The sequence below is a fragment of the Peromyscus californicus genome, unplaced genomic scaffold (assembly GCF_007827085.1).
Source record: "Peromyscus californicus insignis strain IS unplaced genomic scaffold, ASM782708v3 Scaffold_11__1_contigs__length_118956290, whole genome shotgun sequence".
Taxonomy (NCBI): domain Eukaryota; kingdom Metazoa; phylum Chordata; class Mammalia; order Rodentia; family Cricetidae; genus Peromyscus; species Peromyscus californicus.
Window position 1 is genome coordinate 108,212,435 of NW_026294402.1, and position 17,991 is coordinate 108,230,425.

A 17,991-nucleotide genomic window follows, 5' to 3' on the forward strand; every position below is an offset into this window, starting at 1 on the left:
ATTATACAATACAGTGCTGTATGCAGTGGCCTGGGAGTCGTATCTCTGCATTTTAATTATGCTCCTTAACACTTTACCTAACCAGAAGAACTTTCTGTCTGGGACATTCAGAGAAGTCTCTGGAAGGAAAGAACAGTTGTAATTTAGGGTGAAGTGAGAGTGTAGATTCTGCAGCGCAGATTCTGAGTCAGGAGGATTGCCATTAAGTTGAGGCCATCCTGGACTACATAATAAAATCCCATCTTGGGACTAGAGAGTTAGCTCAGTTGGTAAATGCTTGCTGTGCATGTATAAGGGCCTGAGTTCAGTCCCAGAACCCATACTTGTAAAAAGCTGAGTCATGTGATGCATAGTCGCAATCTTAGTGCCAAGGAACAGAGGCAGGCAGGTCTCTTAGCCAGACAGCCTAGCCTGTTTGGTAGGCTTCAGGCCAGAAACTGTCTCAAAAGTAAAGTGGACAACACCTAAAAAATGACACCCAAGGTTGACCTCTGGCCTTTAAATATAGGTGTATACATGTGTGCTCATGTAAACATACAGTCAAATGACAGAGCCTGGGGTGGGTGGGCCTAGCAATACCTGCCTGTAATCCCAACACTAAATAGGTTGAATCAGAATTATCATGAATTCAAAGTCATCCTGGAATACATAGTGAGACCCTATCTCAAAAATAAAATACACATAAATATTCTGGGTAGAGTGATAACATAATTTGAGAAAAGCTTAAGTAGTAGCATGCATAGCTAGTCACATTACAAGTTCCAAATAGGTGATGGCACATACCTTTAATCCCAGCACTTGGTAGGCAAAAGCAAATGGATCTCTGTGAGTTCAAGGCCACCCTCATCTACATAGTGAGTTCCCAGCCAGCCAAGGATATGTACTAGGACCCTGTCTCAAACATATAAGAAAACATTTCAGGTAGGAAGAATGAGTGGCTATGATCTAAAGTAGCCCAAGCAACTTTTGATAAACTTTGTGGGGATTCACATGCTGTGGATAAGGGGTGGAAGATGAGGGAATTGTAAGAAATTGGGAGTTTTATGAAATATGTATGAAAAGGGAGACAGAGAGTTCACGTTACCAGATGCTCCAAGGCCACTTTGTAGAGGTGTAGAACTAAGGGTTGACAGTTCCCACTAACTGGGACTATGCCAGGATTTTATTTCTATCAAAGTGACATTCCAGTGATGGTAAGTAAGAAAGAAGCATGAGTTGACAAAACAGCCTGAAGGCTGAATCTGCCCAGGGTCTGGTTCTGTAAGTACAATTGTTTTGAAACACAGTTGTACTAATTGTATGTCTATGGCCATGGTACAATGACAGGGCTGTGCAGTTGCTAGACCCATGGCTTGTGAAGCCTCAGACATTTATTATCTGGCCTGTTACAGAAATGATTTGGTGGTCCTGGTATACAGGAAATAAAGTCAGGCTTGAAGGTCAGAGGGCTTTGTACCTACAGAAGTGGTCCAGTAAGCAGACTTTGGGAAGGCCAAAGAGAGATGTTCCTGAGAGACTGGGGCCCCGTGAGGGAGGCCACACTGCTGTTGAAGAGACAGTTAAGTAACGGCACTGAGATACAATAGGAAAATTTCTGACAAGAAGAGGGAAAGGGGAGACTGAAGAATGCAGCATTAGCTTAGAGAAAGCCCAGTCATACTGACCTGAGGATAAAGCTCTGCATCTCAGTGTAAGCAGAGGGTCAGGGAGGGAGTCAAGGAGCAGAGACACCTCAGGACAAAACAAGTAAGGAACAGGAGGCCTTAGGAAGGAGTAAAGTCGGGTCTTCGTTAGGGAGGCTCATTAGAACATGAAGTGTAGAGGAAGTCAGATTTTCATGAAAGGCAGTGACAAGTGAAACTATGTAGTAATAGTGTGGCCACAACACAGCTAAAAGTGAAACCACCATTGACACACTGTGGGACATGAAATTCTTAGGCTTTCCAAATGTCTTAGGATTTTCAGGTCAGGTTTTCATTTGGAAAAGTTTACAGTTGGACTGCTCAGAGACTAGGAAACAATTGAAACAAAAGTAAAGGCGACTCAAAAAGAAACAGTCGGGAGCTAGTGAAGCAGCCCCGGGAGAGAAAGAAGCCCCTACCCGGTCTGTGTGGATTCTGTAATGCTACTCTGGTTGGTTTCAGGTGGCCAGCAACCTCGCAGCACCCTCTGAAAACTTAGTCACCGCCCACCAACACCTGATTCTATAACATGTGACTTGTTGAGGGGATAAAGCCAGCTCTGATATGCTGCCAGACAGATCTGTCAGGTAACCAGGAAGAGCTGGTACCAGGTTAGATACATGCAGTTGCCACAGACTAGGTCTATCAAAATTCTTTTCACAATCTTCTAGGTCCAGAGGAGGAAGTCCAGAAGAGTTTAAGCGCTCAGCCAGCTTTGAAACCAAGTTTTGGGGTTTAGTTGGGATAGGAGTTACAGGGATCTGCATTATAAATGAGTAGTTACCACCCCGAGAGCAGAGAGCACTGGAAACTTCAAATACAAATTTTCACAAATACACACCATCTTAAGAAAACAACTAAGGTAGATTTTTTCTTTCTTTTTAACAAAGCTTCAAATGTTACAGCTTAGTTCTAATTCTAAGTAGAGGAAACTTCTTTGCTAACACAAATGCATTACAACTGCATAAAGGACACTCCAGAAATATTGAAAATGAAACAGTTTCAAATTAGCAAAGTTACTTTTGAGATTATCGAAAAATTTTTAGATGGAGCAGGAGATGAAGCTCGTTGGTAAAGTGCATGGAGCCCTGGGTTCAGTCCCCAGCACCACATAAGCTAGGAGAGGTGGCTACACACCGGTAATCCCAGCAGTCTGTTGTCGGGGTGTCTTGAAGACCGTCTTCTAAAACATCAGAAGTTCAAAGCCAATCTGGGCTCCAAGAGCTGCATCTCAAAATAACAAAGAGGGCTGGCTGGAAAGATGGCTTAGCAGTTAAGAGCACTGGCTACTCTTTAAGAGAACCTGGGTTCCATTCCCATCACTTTTATAAGGCAGCTCACAACCATCTGTAACTCCATAGCAGGATCTGATGTCCTCTGGCTTCTATGGTCACCAGGTGTGCACATAGAATACATACACATAAAATAAAAACAAATAATAATAGCATGATTTTAGTCACCTGTTCTGATTGTGACGTGTCTTAATATAGCATGGCTGTGACTCTTAATAATATGTTCCTTTTACTTAGAAATTCCAGTACTGATTTCTTGCAAGGAAACAAAACCTTATCAAGGGTCGCTTTTCTAAAATATTTTAATGAGACATCACATATGAGTATTAGTTTTATCTTTCCCTTAAGATTTGTTTTCACGTTATACAGTCTTTCATATTGGTATATTTAGTCTTAGAACCAAGTATAAAACTCACCAACATAAGCTGGGTAGGGTGGCGCACACCTTTAATCTCAGCACTTGGGAGGCAGAGGCAGGGTGTCTTTTAAGTTCGAGTCCAACCTGGTCTACAGAGTGGTTTTCAGGACAGCCAGGACTACACAGAGTAATAACCCTGTCTCAAAAATCCTAAATGAGTAAATAAATAAATCCCACCAACACAAGAACATTTTTAAAAATTTAAATTTTAAATACATACTTTTATTCTCAATTTTATTATAGCGATGCTTTTAGTTACTATAGACAATTAAAAATTACTTTTGAGGCAGTTTTAATAAATAATAAATCTTAAACCAAAAAGTATGAAATTTGTCATTTTGTGAAACCTGAGGATTTTTTAATCAACACATTATTATAGATACAGTTACTACTGTATGGTGACTATGGATACAATAATTTTCTAATTCACCCAATATTATTTTTAAAAAGCTGAGTGTCCTCAGAACTACACATAGCACCGCCTCCATTTCTTAGGAAATGAGTCTCAGGTTAACTAGCTTAAGCTGTGGCAATGCAGATAACATTAGGTGTGCCAGCCATTACGGGCAGTTTCTTTACCAAGTGATGCTGCATGGAATAGCTAATTGTCAAACTTCTGCAGAAGTTGGATAACAGAGCAGATACACTCTTGTATCACAGAGTCCAGTGAAAAGCAAGAGAGATTTTTTTTTTTCTGCTTGGCTGCCAATCGCTGTGCCTCAGATTCCTTTTTCCCCATCTATTTCTGTTTTGAGTTGAGCATAAAGGTCAATATTTCCTCTTTCTTCTTCCCACTTCTCCCCTTTATCAACTACAGGTGTTCAGCATGTTCTTGGAGACTCTAGTAGATTTCATACAAGTCCACAAAGATGATCTTCAAGATTGGTTGTTTGTACTGCTGACACAGCTGCTGAAAAAAATGGGTGCTGATTTGCTTGGGTCTGTTCAGGCAAAAGTTCAGAAAGCCCTTGATGTTACAAGGTAATAATTGCTGCATGTATTTCAAGTTTTCCTAGTGGTAATCACGAATATTTAATCCCTGTATTAAAGTTTTATTGATACTGGTTTGAGTACTTGAAGCTATTAACATGTCTTAAGTAAACTATAACTAAACTGACCAGGTGGTGCATGCATGTCATCCCAGCCCTTGGTAGAGGCAGGATGATCAAGAGTTCAAGGTCATCTTCTGCTACGTAGTGAGTTTAAGGCTAGCCTTGGCTACAGGAGCCTGTCTCAAAACAATAACAATAAAAATATAGCTAGAGAGTTGAGCCTGGTATTGCATGTCTTTAATCCCAGCACTTAAGAGGCAGGGGGAGGCTGATCTCTGAATTTGAAGCCCTCCTGGTCTATATAGTGAGTTCCAGGACAGCCAGAACTAAGTGGCTATGTGGTGAGACCCAGTCTTAAAAATCAAAATAAAATAAACATGTGTTTAAACATATATATGGGGGCAGGCATGGTGCTACTCACCTATAATATCAGCATGGTGGAGACAGAAGGATCAGGAGTTCAAGACCAGCTTGGGCTATGAAGTCCTACAACCTGAGTTTGATCCCTCAGCCCACAGGGAGAGAACCAACTCCCACAAGTGCACCATAGCACACACATGCCCAGACACACACACATAATACAATACAATACAAATAAAAAAGGGTGTTTGTTTTGGTTGGTTTGCTGGTTAGGGGTTGTTTGTTTGTTTTGAGACAGGGTTTTTGTAGCCTTGGCTGTCCTAGAACTCTATGTGTAGACCTGACTGGACTTAAACTCACAGAATCTACCTGCCTCTGCCTCCCGAGGGCTGGGACTAAAGGCGTGTGCCACCATGCCCAACTGAAGAAAAAAATTTTAATGTACAATTATGTCTAGACATTTTGGTAAAAACAACTATAAATGTATGTGTAAATTGAATTAAAGGTTAATTTGATTTTAAGTGAAATTAAAAGCTATTCCTATCTTAAAGAATATTTTCTCATGCTGTTAGATAATCTTCCAGAAGGCTTTAAGCCAATGGTAGGTTTCCACCTCCTTGACTTATTGTTAAAGTGACTTATTTCACATACTCATATACTCATGAAATGAGTCTGGAATTCAGGGGTTTTTTTGGTGGTTTTTTTTGGTGGTTTTTTGTGTGACAGGGTGTATCTCTGGCTGGCCTGTAACTCAGTATATAAACCAGGCTGGCCTCAAATTCACAGAGATCTGCCCACCTCTTCCTCCAGAGTGTTGAGATTAAAGATGTGTGTCACCACACTCAGTTGGAATGAGGAGGCCAGAAGAGGGCATCAGATCCTGTGGAGCTGGAGTTAGAGGTGGTTGTGAGCTGCCCATGTAGGTGCCTTATAAGAACCAAACTCACTTCTGCTTTAAGAGCAGTCTGTGTGCTTTTAACCACTGAGTCATCTCTCCAGGCCCAGAAGTTTGAACTTTTACTGACTACATTTTTCTAATTAAATGTATAGTTGTGACAAACAAGATACACTTATCTAGTTTTGTTTCTTAATCTTTTACTACCTGTAAGTTCAGATTCCTTTATTCTTATACTGTGCTTAATAGACTGTACCATTTCACCTGTCAATTTATACATACTTAGTGGGTGGCATGATATTTGGATATTAAGTATAGTCTTTTGCTCTGGAATTTTTTAAAATGCATACTTGTCAACTTAATTTGTGGGAGGTTGGTTGCTGTATTTATTTAGTATGTATACAGTGTTCTGCCTGCATGTCGGCCTGCATGCCACAAGAGGACACCAGATCTCACTACAGATGGTTGTGAGCCACCGTGTGGTTGCTGGGAATTGAACCCAGGTCCTCTGGAAGAGCAACCAGTGCTCTTAACCTCTGAGCCATTTCTCCAGCCTCACTTATTTTGTTTTTTTTAACTTTGTCTTTTCTTTGTTCTTGTCTCAGAGAATCCTTTCCAAATGATCTTCAATTTAATATCCTAATGAGATTTACAGTTGACCAGACCCAAACACCAAGCTTGAAGGTAAAATTTTGAATTCTTCTGAAACCATTACATGAAATTGTCATACTTTATTAATAAAGTTAGGGTAATATTTGTATTTTTGTCACACAAGAAGCTGTTCAATCAATGGGTTTTATTTTTGTAAACTTTCAGACAGTCAAGCCAGCACTCCGGGACCAGCTTCACTGTTTTTGGAGCTCAAAGGTTTTTCTTTGGTTTTTATTTTAGCCTGCATTATTTCTTTTCATAACCCTCTGCACTGTTTCAGATGATGTTTTATGCATCTGTATTTAACTACTCACCTTCCTAAGCTTTTTATGCATGCACATACTTGATTTCAAATGTTCTCCAGCAGCTTGACCTATCTTTGGAAAAGCTTTCTGTGTAAACACATTTTAGAAGTATCACGAAGTATGGCTGTCTAACCCTAAGCTGGTAATGCAGAGTTACTTTGTAAAATCTTATTTAATTTTATGTTTGTGATTTCTCAATACTTTTTTTTCTTAGTTGTAGTCTTTGAGTCTTATTAGTATTTGGGAGGAAAACATAGCATTGTCTAGCTGCTTTTTTAGTAAAGAAAGGATATTTTAGTAAAGAAAGGATACTTTCATCTCAGTTCATTCTCCCTATCTGAAATAACATTTTCTGCAATGTGAAATTTCTGAAACAAGCATAAAGTTTATATCAAGTCTAACTTTCTCAGTTTCCGTCTGGACACATTTTCCAGTTGTGTGAAAAGTAGATAGATTCTAATTTGTGATTTAAAATTATTAAGTTTAACATAAGAAATAAAATGGTTTGTGGCTGAGATATAGCTTGTTTTTCCTGAGCTGTAGCCATTGAGATTAAGGTAGGGGAAATAAGAAGCATACTGCTTATACAAGCCTTGTACTTTCTGCTCTGTTCTATACAAATGTATACCTTACTATCCAAGATGGATTTTCTCTTTACATCTTGGAATGCAGTTGTGCCTCAGAATCACACTTATGTTTCTAATAGGGTTGACTTACACTCACTGTAATGTCATTTTCTCAGAGCCACTAGGTAAAAAGGGCCTCTCTGTTTTTATTTTGAAAAGTTACCTGCAGAAGGATTTATTCTATGTTAACACCCATTGTAGCTCATACTATAGCCAAGACATTCCTGAGAATAGAAAACTTGGAATTTCTTATCATTGTTACTTATGATACTGGATATACTTGGTAAACTAAATAATGTTCAAGATGATATCATTATGTGGTAGATACTCAGTAGCCGTTGAAGCTATAAGTGAAGATACTTTGTGTGCCTGTGCAAATGAAGCCTAAAGCCATCTCCAGAAACTTGAGTCACTATAGTGGTACAGGCCTGTGATCCCACCACATGGGATGCTGAGGCAGGTAGATAACCAGTGATTTGTCAGTACGGGCTACAGAAGGCTCTAGGTTAGCAGAAGCTATGAAGCCATGACTCACAAACCCCAAAAGAGACAGGTGATGTTAGGGGGGAATAAAGTTGCTGAAGACCTAAAATGAAAGACAAGTAAGGGAACAGGGATGTGGCAAACAGATGAAGTAAAAACCAGCTTCCTATGTGCATGCAATCAAAGCGGCTCTTCTGTGTTCTATGTAAGTATAAGTACAGTCAGTAGCAAAGCTAAAGGGAGACATCTTTGTTACAGTTTAGACAACAGGAATACGTATATTGGTGTCAGACGTCATGCCCAGGTAAGAACAGCTTGTAGGTGGCTGACAGGATTAAATATAAAGAACTCAGCCAGGAAGGGGTGCTGAAGAGATGGCTCAGCACCTACATTCAAAAGACTGGCGCTTGGCCCCCAGCTAACAAATGACTGTAACCCCACTTTAGGGGGTTCACTGGCCTCTTCTGGCACCTGCTCATACTTGGCATACACACACACACACACACACACACACACACACACACACACACAGACCCACACACATACATGTAGATAAAACATTTTTTTAAATCATAAGAATTTAGCAAGCTGGAAAGATGGCTCAGTGGTTCAGAGTAGTAGTCTTCAAACATGACAACCAGAACTGGGACCTCAGCACCCAGTAACAAGCTGGTGATCCTGCAAAACACTGCAATTTCAGCTCTAAGGGGAGGCAGAAGGAGGGGATCTCTGTGAGCTGGAGGTCAGCCTGGTCTACATAGCAAGATCCAAAACAGCTAGGACTACATAGAGAGACTCTGTCTCCAAATAATAATAATAATAATAATAATAATAATAATAATAATAATAATAAAACTAAAAATAAGTTAAAGTAGTAAATAAATCTTTTCTAAAAGAAAGAAGGTAGTAGTGGACTAAATAACAATAGAAAGTGATTTTTATTGAATTACTGGCATTTGTTAAATACATGTGGGGTTTTTTCCTGAATACTTTTTCCAGCTTGACACATACACTGAAGGGTTACAAATACCTTTGCCAACTATATTGTTTTGTTCTTTGAAATGGAATGTATAGTTGCATCATTAGTTGTAGACTGCATGACTTTGTGAGATGTCCTACTAAAATGGGAGTGTTTCAATAATTATATGTTTCTGTGGTTACTTGCTTATTATAGTTAACACACCTATTTTGTGAAAACCTTTTAAAACTGCATTATTTGCATTGCATGGCTATAAATGCCTTTAACCCCAGCACGTGGGAGGCAGAGGTAAATGGATCTCTGTGAGTTCAAGGCCAGCCTGGTCTACAGAGTTCCAAGCCAACTAGGGGTACATACTAAGACTTTGTCTCAAAAAAAGAAATAAATAAAAAAGCAAAACTACAGGTAGGCATGGTAGCACACAGCTGTTTCCCAGTAGTCAATTGGTAGGCATAAAGGATCCCTGGGGCAGGCTAGCTAGCTGGACTGCTCAAATCAGCAAAGAGATCCTACTTCAGTATGTCAGTGGAGAGTGAATCGGGCAGACATTCAGTGTCAACCTCTGACTTCTATATGCTCACACATGAACATACCCACAAATGTGAACACACACAATGCAAAATAAATTTTTTTTTCAAAGATCATTTGGGGTCCTGTGGATGTAACTCTATGCCAGAGTGCTTACCTGATATCTGCAAGGCTGTAGATTTGATCCCCAGCAAGGCAAATAATAATAATAATAACTTTCAAAAATAAAGAACCCCAGAGGCTGGAGAAGTGACTCAGCGGTGAAAAGTACTTAGTGCTCTTGGAAAGGACCAGGGCTCAGTTCCCAGCACCCACAGGTCAGCACACAACCTCTATAGTTACAATTCTGAGGGATCTGACAGTCTTCTGACCTCCATGCTCATACACATAAGAATAATCCATAAAGATAATCAAATAAAATAAGCAATCCCAGCCTGAAGGAAGAACCATCGTTTAGAAATTATAGAATTTTAAAATGTTGGAATATGTGGCCAGAAACAATAATTCTCAGCCTGTTTATTTCTACTAGCATACTGGATAGAAGAGATATAATTTAATAATTTCTCACTAGAAAAATTTAAAGTGGCTGAGCCTAGAAAGAAGCATGTGCGCCTTAGAAATAACTCCATCTCCCACTCCAAAGCTGCCTTTCATGTACCTTACATGAAAGAGTTAATTGGGAGAGCTGGGGATGTAGCTCAGCTGCAGAGTACTTGGCTAGCCTGCACCAGATCCTGGGTTCTATACCCAGCACCTTATAAACCATACTCAGGAGGTGGAGGCAGGAGAAACAGAGAACGTCAAGGCCATTCTCAGCTACACAATGCATTTGAGGCCACCCTGGGCTAGAGGCCCTGCCTTAAATATAAATAAATAGACAGTTGCATTACTCACTGTGATTGCAGGCTTGTCTTGTAATATCCTATCGTGTAACACTTTGGCTATATTCCCAAAAAGAAATGATTGTGTAAGACTATCCACCTATACACTCTGAAAGCACATTCCTGGGGGTGGTTTACAGTTTATTTAAAAATCTTCAGCAGTTGTTTATGCTCTGGGAATGGAGTGCTCAAAGTTGTAATACATATGAAAACAGAAATCCTTGCCTCACATCAGATGGGTAAGTAGCTGTTACTCATTTGAGGTTTGTTGAGGTTTCTGCTTCACTTGGCAGAAACTAATGGGGATTCTTTCTGATGCATTGCCCAGTGTCTCAGAGGGTCCGTCTCACTGACCTCTCCCATTGTGCTTTCCTCTGCAGGTGAAGGTTGCTATCCTTAAGTACATAGAAACTCTGGCCAAGCAGATGGACCCAGGAGATTTTATAAATTCCAGTGAGACTCGCCTGGCAGTGTCTCGGGTCATCACTTGGACAACAGAGCCTAAAAGTTCTGATGTTCGAAAGGTGTGTTTGAGTGGGATCAGGAGATAACTTTGGGTGTTTTTTAACTGATCTTTTCTTAGATACAGGCATCATATATATTTCATCATAAATGAAGAGTTGGCGTTCCTTGGGCTTTTTATTATACTGAAGAATCAGTTCTTGGTAATGTGGAGATTTACCGCTTGTTGTGTTGTGTTTTGCAGTTTCTCCTATACCAAGTGGTTTGCTACTGCTTCCTTTCTTCCAGAGGTTCTGTTCTTAGAGTTAATGTCTGCCCTGCTTTTCATGTCTTTGAGTTAGGGATTTTTGAGACAGTCTTTGATCACCTGGGCTAACTAGAACTCACTCTGTAGTAGGTGATCTTGAACTCCTGGTCCTCTTGCCTCCACCTGCCAAGTACCAAGAATGTTGCATAGACCACCATGCCCAGCGTGACTGAGCTTTACATGTCCTTTAGTATATGTTATTATTTTCATTGTTTCTGCCAAGGACTTATGGCTAGCATTTTCTATATACTCAAAAATAAGTGTCATTTGTGCTAGGGAAATGGCTCCATGGGTAAAGGGCTTGCCATGCAAGCACCAGAATTTGAGTTTCTATTCCTAGCATCTACAATATTTTTAAAAACCCAGCACATCCCTGTAATCTCAAAGCTGGGAAGAAGCAGATACAGTCGACTTGCTAGGACTCACTGGCCAGCTACTATTTCCCAGTTGTTGAGCTCCTAGTTCAGTGAGACCTGGTCTCAAAAACTAAAGGAGAGTTGGGGGTGGGGGGGTGTGCAAACCTTTAATCCCAGCACTCAAGAGGCAGATCTCTGTGAGTTGGAGGCTAACCTGACCTTTGGCCTCACATCTGAACACACATTAGCACATGTACATGTGTGTGCACAGCTGCACACACATGAACACAGACACATGTATCAGGAAACAAAAACAAAAATACACTAAAGTGAAGACATGGCATGATAAAACTTAGAGATACAGCTGAAGCTGTATTTTGGATGGAATTCAACAATACACAGACAGACAGACATGCAGATAAAACACTCAAACACGATGATGATGGTGATGATGATGAAGAATAAGAATAAGATAGAAAGCTAAGCTGGCACACACCTTTAATCCCAACAACTCAGAATGTAAAGGCAGGTCTTAGTGACCAGCTGCCTAATACTCCCACTTACCAAGCCTTTGCCACATGAATGAACTGTGCCCTCAAGCTGTGAGCCAAAATAAATGTTTTGTCGGGTATTTTGTGAAAGCTCTAATTCAGAGCTTATAATAAAAAGAAACATTTTAAATCATTTATCCAATCAACCATCATAAGACAGTGAGTCAAAAAGAGCAAAGCAAACCTGAAGCAGATAGAAGTTTATAGTTGAGAGCCAGGCGGTGGTGGTGCATGCCTTTAATCCCAGCACTCGGGAGGCAGAGCAGGCAGATCTCTGTGAGTTCGAGGCCAGCCTGGAAGATGGAGATCCAGGAAAGATGCAAAGCTACACAGAGAAACCCTGTCTCGAAACACCAAAAAAAAAAAAAGAAGAAGAAGAAGAAGAAGAAGAAGTTGTTTATAGTTGAGAATGGAGAATAAAGCAGAGGCCAGGCATGGTGGAACAACCTGTAATCCAGCACTCAGGAGGCAGAGGTAGACGGATCTCTACGGATTCGAGGCCATCCTGATCTACAGAATGAGTTCCAGGAAAGCAGGGCTATGTAAAAAGACTCTGCCTCAAAAAAAAAAAAAAAGAGAGAGCGAAAGAATAAAGCAGCAGGGCTAGTGAGACATTTCTGCAGTGAGGAGTACCTGCTGCTCTTGCACACACGACAGCTCACAAATGGCTGTGATTGTAATTCCAGGGCTCAGATGACCACCTCTGGCATCTGCAGGCCCTGCATGCACACAGTGTGCGCATACATACAGACCCGGGCAATGTTCTGTGGTACTGCATTATTGGAATGCAGGCTACTTTAGCCACTCCACTATTGCTTATTCAGACTCTGTAAGTTAAAACACAGAGGTTTTCATAGGACAAGATCAGAAAAGGTCCAGAACAAGGTTTGTACATTCGATATGGGTCATGTGACCATGCACCATTTCATGCTCTCCTCCAAATTGTTATATAATTTTAATTTTCCTACTAATCTAAGTAAGTTTTATATTGTTTTAATTTTTATGAAACACCTGGCTTACCATATCTTAAGATTAACTGTAGACTTTTTAGATTAGCTGCTTAAAAGAAGACTAGATATTGGTAGTTAAAGAATCCTACAGGGCCACGCATAGTGGTATGCACCTGTGTAGACTCAAAGCCGCCCTCCAGGACTGCACGGTAAAAGTCTGGTTTGGACTGTCTGGTTGGTTGGTAGACTTTTGTGTGTTGTTGTTCTCCCCCCCTTCTTATGCTGCCTTTATTCTTTAATTGTCATACAAAGTAACACCTTTCCACATGGCATCTTCATGTGTGCTGGGGTCTCATTAATTCCCCTCCCCCTTCCATTCCCACCCTTTACCCCTCCTTTGTGTACTGCCTATGTACATACTTACACCTTTCTTTTCCTTTCTTTTTTGGAGCTGAGGATCAAACCCAGGGCCTTGCGCGCTTGCTAGGCAAGCGCTCTACCCCTGAGCTAAAGCCCCAACCCTCATACTTGTACCTCTCTACTCCCAGTATTCCTTTAAAAGTAAAGCCCATCAATTCACTGACTGAGAAAGTTTAATTTCAGCATTAAGTCACTCTGAGTGGGATTCATACAGCCATCCTTCTGCTTTTGATCATTTACTAGGAAAACTGAAACGGTAATCTATGTTGACAGAATAACCCTGCAGTTTGTCATCTGTTACACTTTCATAGTCCCTTCTTTTAACTTCATAAAATAAATGGTAGTTGAGAGTGTTTTTATCCTCCCCAAAAAAGAATCATGAAAGTTAACGTTTTCCTTTTCCATGGAAGACGTGGTCAAGCCTTGTGCTGCTGAGCAGAAACATAAGAATAAAATGGCCACCCACCTTCAAGTAGCCAAACTGCATTCACCTACTTTTTGTGTCTTTGTTTCTTTCAGGCAGCACAGTCAGTGCTGATTTCTTTATTTGAACTCAATACCCCGGAGTTCACAATGTTACTAGGAGCTTTACCAAAAACTTTCCAAGATGGTGCTACTAAACTTCTTCACAACCACCTTCGAAACACTGGCAATGGGACCCAGGTATTTCTCACTCACAACAGGTGGCTGTTGTGTGCTCTTGTGATTGGTTTAACAATGATTGCTTTGTTTTGCATTAAGTTGACTTAATTAATTTTACTGTATGATTTTTATATTTGCATTTGGCAATATTTTTTGAGCAAGATTAAATATTGCCTTGGGAAGAGTAGAGTCCCTTGAAGTATACTGTTTATATTATAATTTGTATACATTGGGGTAATAGTTAGCAGTGGTCAACTTGGAAGGAAAGACACATGTGAGCAGAGTGTGTCTGAGGGGCACCAGCTTTGGAGAACTTTAGGACATGCAGGCCCTTTGCCCTTCAGGTAAATCAGTTCATGTTTGAGCACCAGCAAGGGTGACTCATCCTGAGTCACCTAGTAAGTTTGAAGAGAATCACACTAAAGGATTTCAGGCTTGTCGGTGTGACTATTCGGGATTTTGTTCTGAGGAGGAAAGTCTGACTAAGCGTTCACTGCGGTGAAACGTATAGAAGTAGGTGTAATTTATGTAAAGCGTCTAAAAGACTGGGTGAAGTTTTAAGAGGGTATTTGATAACAAGGAGAATGCAGGTGTACTTGATACCGGCCTCAAGGGGACGAGTTTCAGGGTGAAAATGACGGAGGGTTTTTAAGTGTGGCAAGACATTGCATAGCCCAGTTGTGCATAACTCAAGGACCTAGGGTGCTGGGCTGTGATGGTCACCAAAGACTGACATGACTTGGAGTCCAGCTTGTCTCATGCGATGAAGATAACAGATGAAGACTCTGGAGGAAGCATGCAAAGCAAAAGCAAGCTTTCTTAAAAAGAGTGACAGAGGTTTCAGACAGCCGACTCATGCAATGAGCACAGGACCCGGTCCCACTGCCTGGATGTCTCCAACAGATCAAGCCAATCAACTGTCTCACCCATTCGGAGGGCCTGATCCAGTGGGGACCCCTCAGCCATTGGTTCATAGTTCATGTGTTTCCATTCGTTTGGCTATTTGTCCCTGTGCTTTATCCAACCTTGGTCTCAACAATTCTCGCTCATATAAACCCTCCTCTTTCTCTCTAATTGGACTCCCAGAGATCCACCTGGGGCCTAGCCATGGATCTCTGCATCCAGATCCCTCAGTCTTTGGATGGGGTTTCTAGCACGACAATTAGGGTCCTGTGCTCATTGCACGAGTTGGCTGTTTAAAACCTGGGGCCTATGCAGGGTCGCTTGGCTTGGCCTGGGAGGAGGGGACTGAACCTGCCTGGACTGAGTCTACCAGGTTGATCTCAGTCCTCGGGGGAGTATTTGCCCTGGAGGAGATGGGAATGGGGGGTGGGCTGGGGGTAAAGTGAGGGGGGTGGGAGAGAACAAGGGAATCTGTGGCTGATATGTAGAACTGAATTGTATTGCAGAATAAAACAAAAAAAAAAAATAATAAAAAAAAGAAAAGAAATCAATAGATCCCTAGGTCATGACCTGAAGAGATCACGTGAAGGTGTCTAACAGACATTCATTGCTGAGCCTGGCTTCCTAACCATCCCCACTAATATGCTGACATGTGAACCAAGGCGTGTTGGACTTTCTGACCCAGGCCAGCATCAGGCGATTATGACCATGTAGTGCTTGTGGGTAATACATGAGTGGATTAGTCAAGTGATGCCTCCTAAATTTCTGACCCACAAAAATACAATAAAAACATTTGCAGCTTTAGTCTTAAAAAAAAAGAGTTACAGAGAAGGGAGAACTCCTGAGAGACAGAAAGGTTTCCAAGAGAAGAAAAAGAGCATCACACTTGCTCATCTAGGCTTTTCTAGAGCTTTGTCAGAGAATGGACAAATCTGGGCTGGAATAATTGCTATGAAAGTGGCTAGTTCTCTCAGATATTGTAGACCAGTAATGGAGGACCCACATAGCATTTGCATGTCCTGCAGCCCAGCCAGAAAGATGACCATGCACTGTGTGTGCACTGCCCAACAATGAAATGTGGTTGAAGCCCCTCTCTGCCCGCCTCGGACCTCAGATTTACTGTTGACCTTGACTGTCTGCTAGTATTAGTCACTTGCCGGATGTTACTACCCTCTGACCTTTCAGGTGTCTCAATCGATAATTCTATTGAACTCTTTGTTCCTCATGACTTCTAAATGCAGTTAACTCCTTATCTTCCAAATGGTCTGGGTTCTCCTTCCTGAAAGAGGTGGAGACCTTCTTAGAAGCTCTCTTTACTTAGTCTGTTAGAATTAGCTGCATTCGAAGCATAGCTAAGGAAAGGACTGTAGTCTCTTACGCATGTTCCTCAAGGGCTAGAAGTAGGGAAGCAGCCTGCAGTCACTGTCCCAGAGGCCCCCCCCCCTCCCACCCCCACACACACCCGCCTTAGCTGCTTAGTTAGCTGTCTCCGTACCCTCTGGGAGGCCTGCTTGGTCTCTGTTCAAGTGTGTGCTCTTTTCCTCTACTGCCGACAGCTCCCTAGCTCCTGTGTCAGAGTTTCTCTGGGAGTAATGTCTTGTGAGCCAGTCCCTTCTCTTCTTAAATGGAGGGACTTTTGAAGGATTGAAGGAAAAAGACAGATTAGTAACATGACCAGATTTTACTTTCTTAATGTCTTTGTGAAAATCATGTCTAAAAGACTCAGAAGGAATTGAATTGAACTATCAATGAAGTAGGAAGGGTTAATTAGCTAAGAACAGAAAGCTGATTTAAATTTTTTTTAATATGAGGCAGAGGCAAACAAGTTTTTGTAAGTTTGAGACCAGCCTGATCTATATATTGAGTTCCAGGCCAGCTAGCGCTACTTAAGAGACCCTGTCTCCAAAAAAAAAAAAAAATAGTTTAGGATTATGTTAAATCCTTAATAGAAAAAATGTTAATAATATTTGAGAGACAAGCAGGTTAAAAACAAATGGGCATGGTGATGCACACCTATAACCCAGCACTTGCAAGATGGAGGCAGAAGGATTGGAAGTTCAAGGTCATCCTTGGGCATATAGTGAGTTCAAGGCTTGTCAAGGGTACATGAGACTCTCTCAAAGTGGGGCCGGGGGCGGGGTAATAATAGAGAGGAGGATGGGTAAGGAGGTGAGGGAGAAGACTAAAGAGGTAGGTTTCTGAATCTGAGACACATTTTCTCCCAGAAACCAAACGTAAGTGCATGGATATTCAGAATGCTGACAGAGATGGCACTTGGATAATGTTCTCTCTCATGACTCTTCCCTAAGGACCTTTTAGTTGCATTTTCCTGTAGTAAAACTCTTTTTACTCCCACCATCAGAGTTCCATGGGAAGTCCTTTGACAAGACCAACACCTCGATCACCAGCCAACTGGTCCAGTCCTCTTACTTCTCCTACCAACACATCACAGACTACATTATCTCCAAGGTGAGATGACTGTTTTCGTTCATGCTCTGTGTTACCAGTTTGCATTCTTAGAAAGGCAGAGTAACTGTAAAGTCCCAGTAGACTTTATTTGACTTAGAATGTCTTAAAAACTGAGCAGATTCAAACAACTTTGATTGTATATAAAATCTAACCCTTAAAATGACGATATATAGGATGAAAAGGTATTTTTTTCTGAAAGAGCATAGTTAAATTTCTCAAACTGTAAATTGTACCTGTCTTTTCTGTTACACTACTTAGTATAAATGGCAGTATCAGTTATGGTATTAGATAGAATACTGATGAATCACTTCTGAAAGGTCAGGAGGGACTTAAGCTTATAGGCAAAGCATAAAGAGAGAATAATGGGGAAGAGTTAAATATATCATGAGTACATTTATGTATACTTCTAAGAAAATATGTGACTGAGATATTGCTTCTTAATACAAAATAAGATAGATAAAATTTTCACACACAGTTCAAGCATGGGTCTATTTGAGATTCAATTCTCCTTTTCTCTTTTTTTAATTGGGTGTGTGTGAGTGCAGGTGCACATGGGCCAAGGGATGCATATGAAGGTCAGGAGACAATCTTCAGGAGTTTGTTTTCTTCTTCCCCTGTGAGTTCCAGGGAGTCAGTGCAGGTGACCAGGCTTGCTCAGCAAGCACCTTCACCAAACAGACCATCTTGCCAGTCCCCAGTTAAATCCTTTATTCATTAGTCTATAGCCACCAAGCCCCTGTTGCTGGCCTTTTGTAAAATGATTCTTAAAGTATTTCTTA

At 41.0% G+C, this 17,991-nt stretch overlaps 1 protein-coding gene across 42 annotated transcripts in view; it reads left to right on the forward strand.

The window, feature by feature from the left end:
• Positions 1-17,991, forward strand: part of Clasp2 (cytoplasmic linker associated protein 2) — a 190,388-nt gene that overhangs the window by 149,715 nt on the left and 22,682 nt on the right. For 22 of the 42 annotated variants that reach the window (XM_052723057.1, XM_052722747.1, XM_052722783.1 and 19 more), the window contains 5 exons: positions 4,210-4,373; positions 6,305-6,383; positions 10,533-10,676; positions 13,718-13,861; positions 17,106-17,212. In XM_052723057.1, the coding sequence (XP_052579017.1) occupies positions 4,210-4,373; positions 6,305-6,383; positions 10,533-10,676; positions 13,718-13,861; positions 17,106-17,212 (638 nt within the window). Of the gene's footprint in view, positions 1-4,209; positions 4,374-6,304; positions 6,384-6,515; positions 6,567-10,532; positions 10,677-13,717; positions 13,862-17,105; positions 17,213-17,991 lie in introns of all 42 variants that reach the window. The other 20 variants (XM_052722718.1, XM_052722710.1, XM_052722740.1 and 17 more) reach the window with 1 other exon arrangement.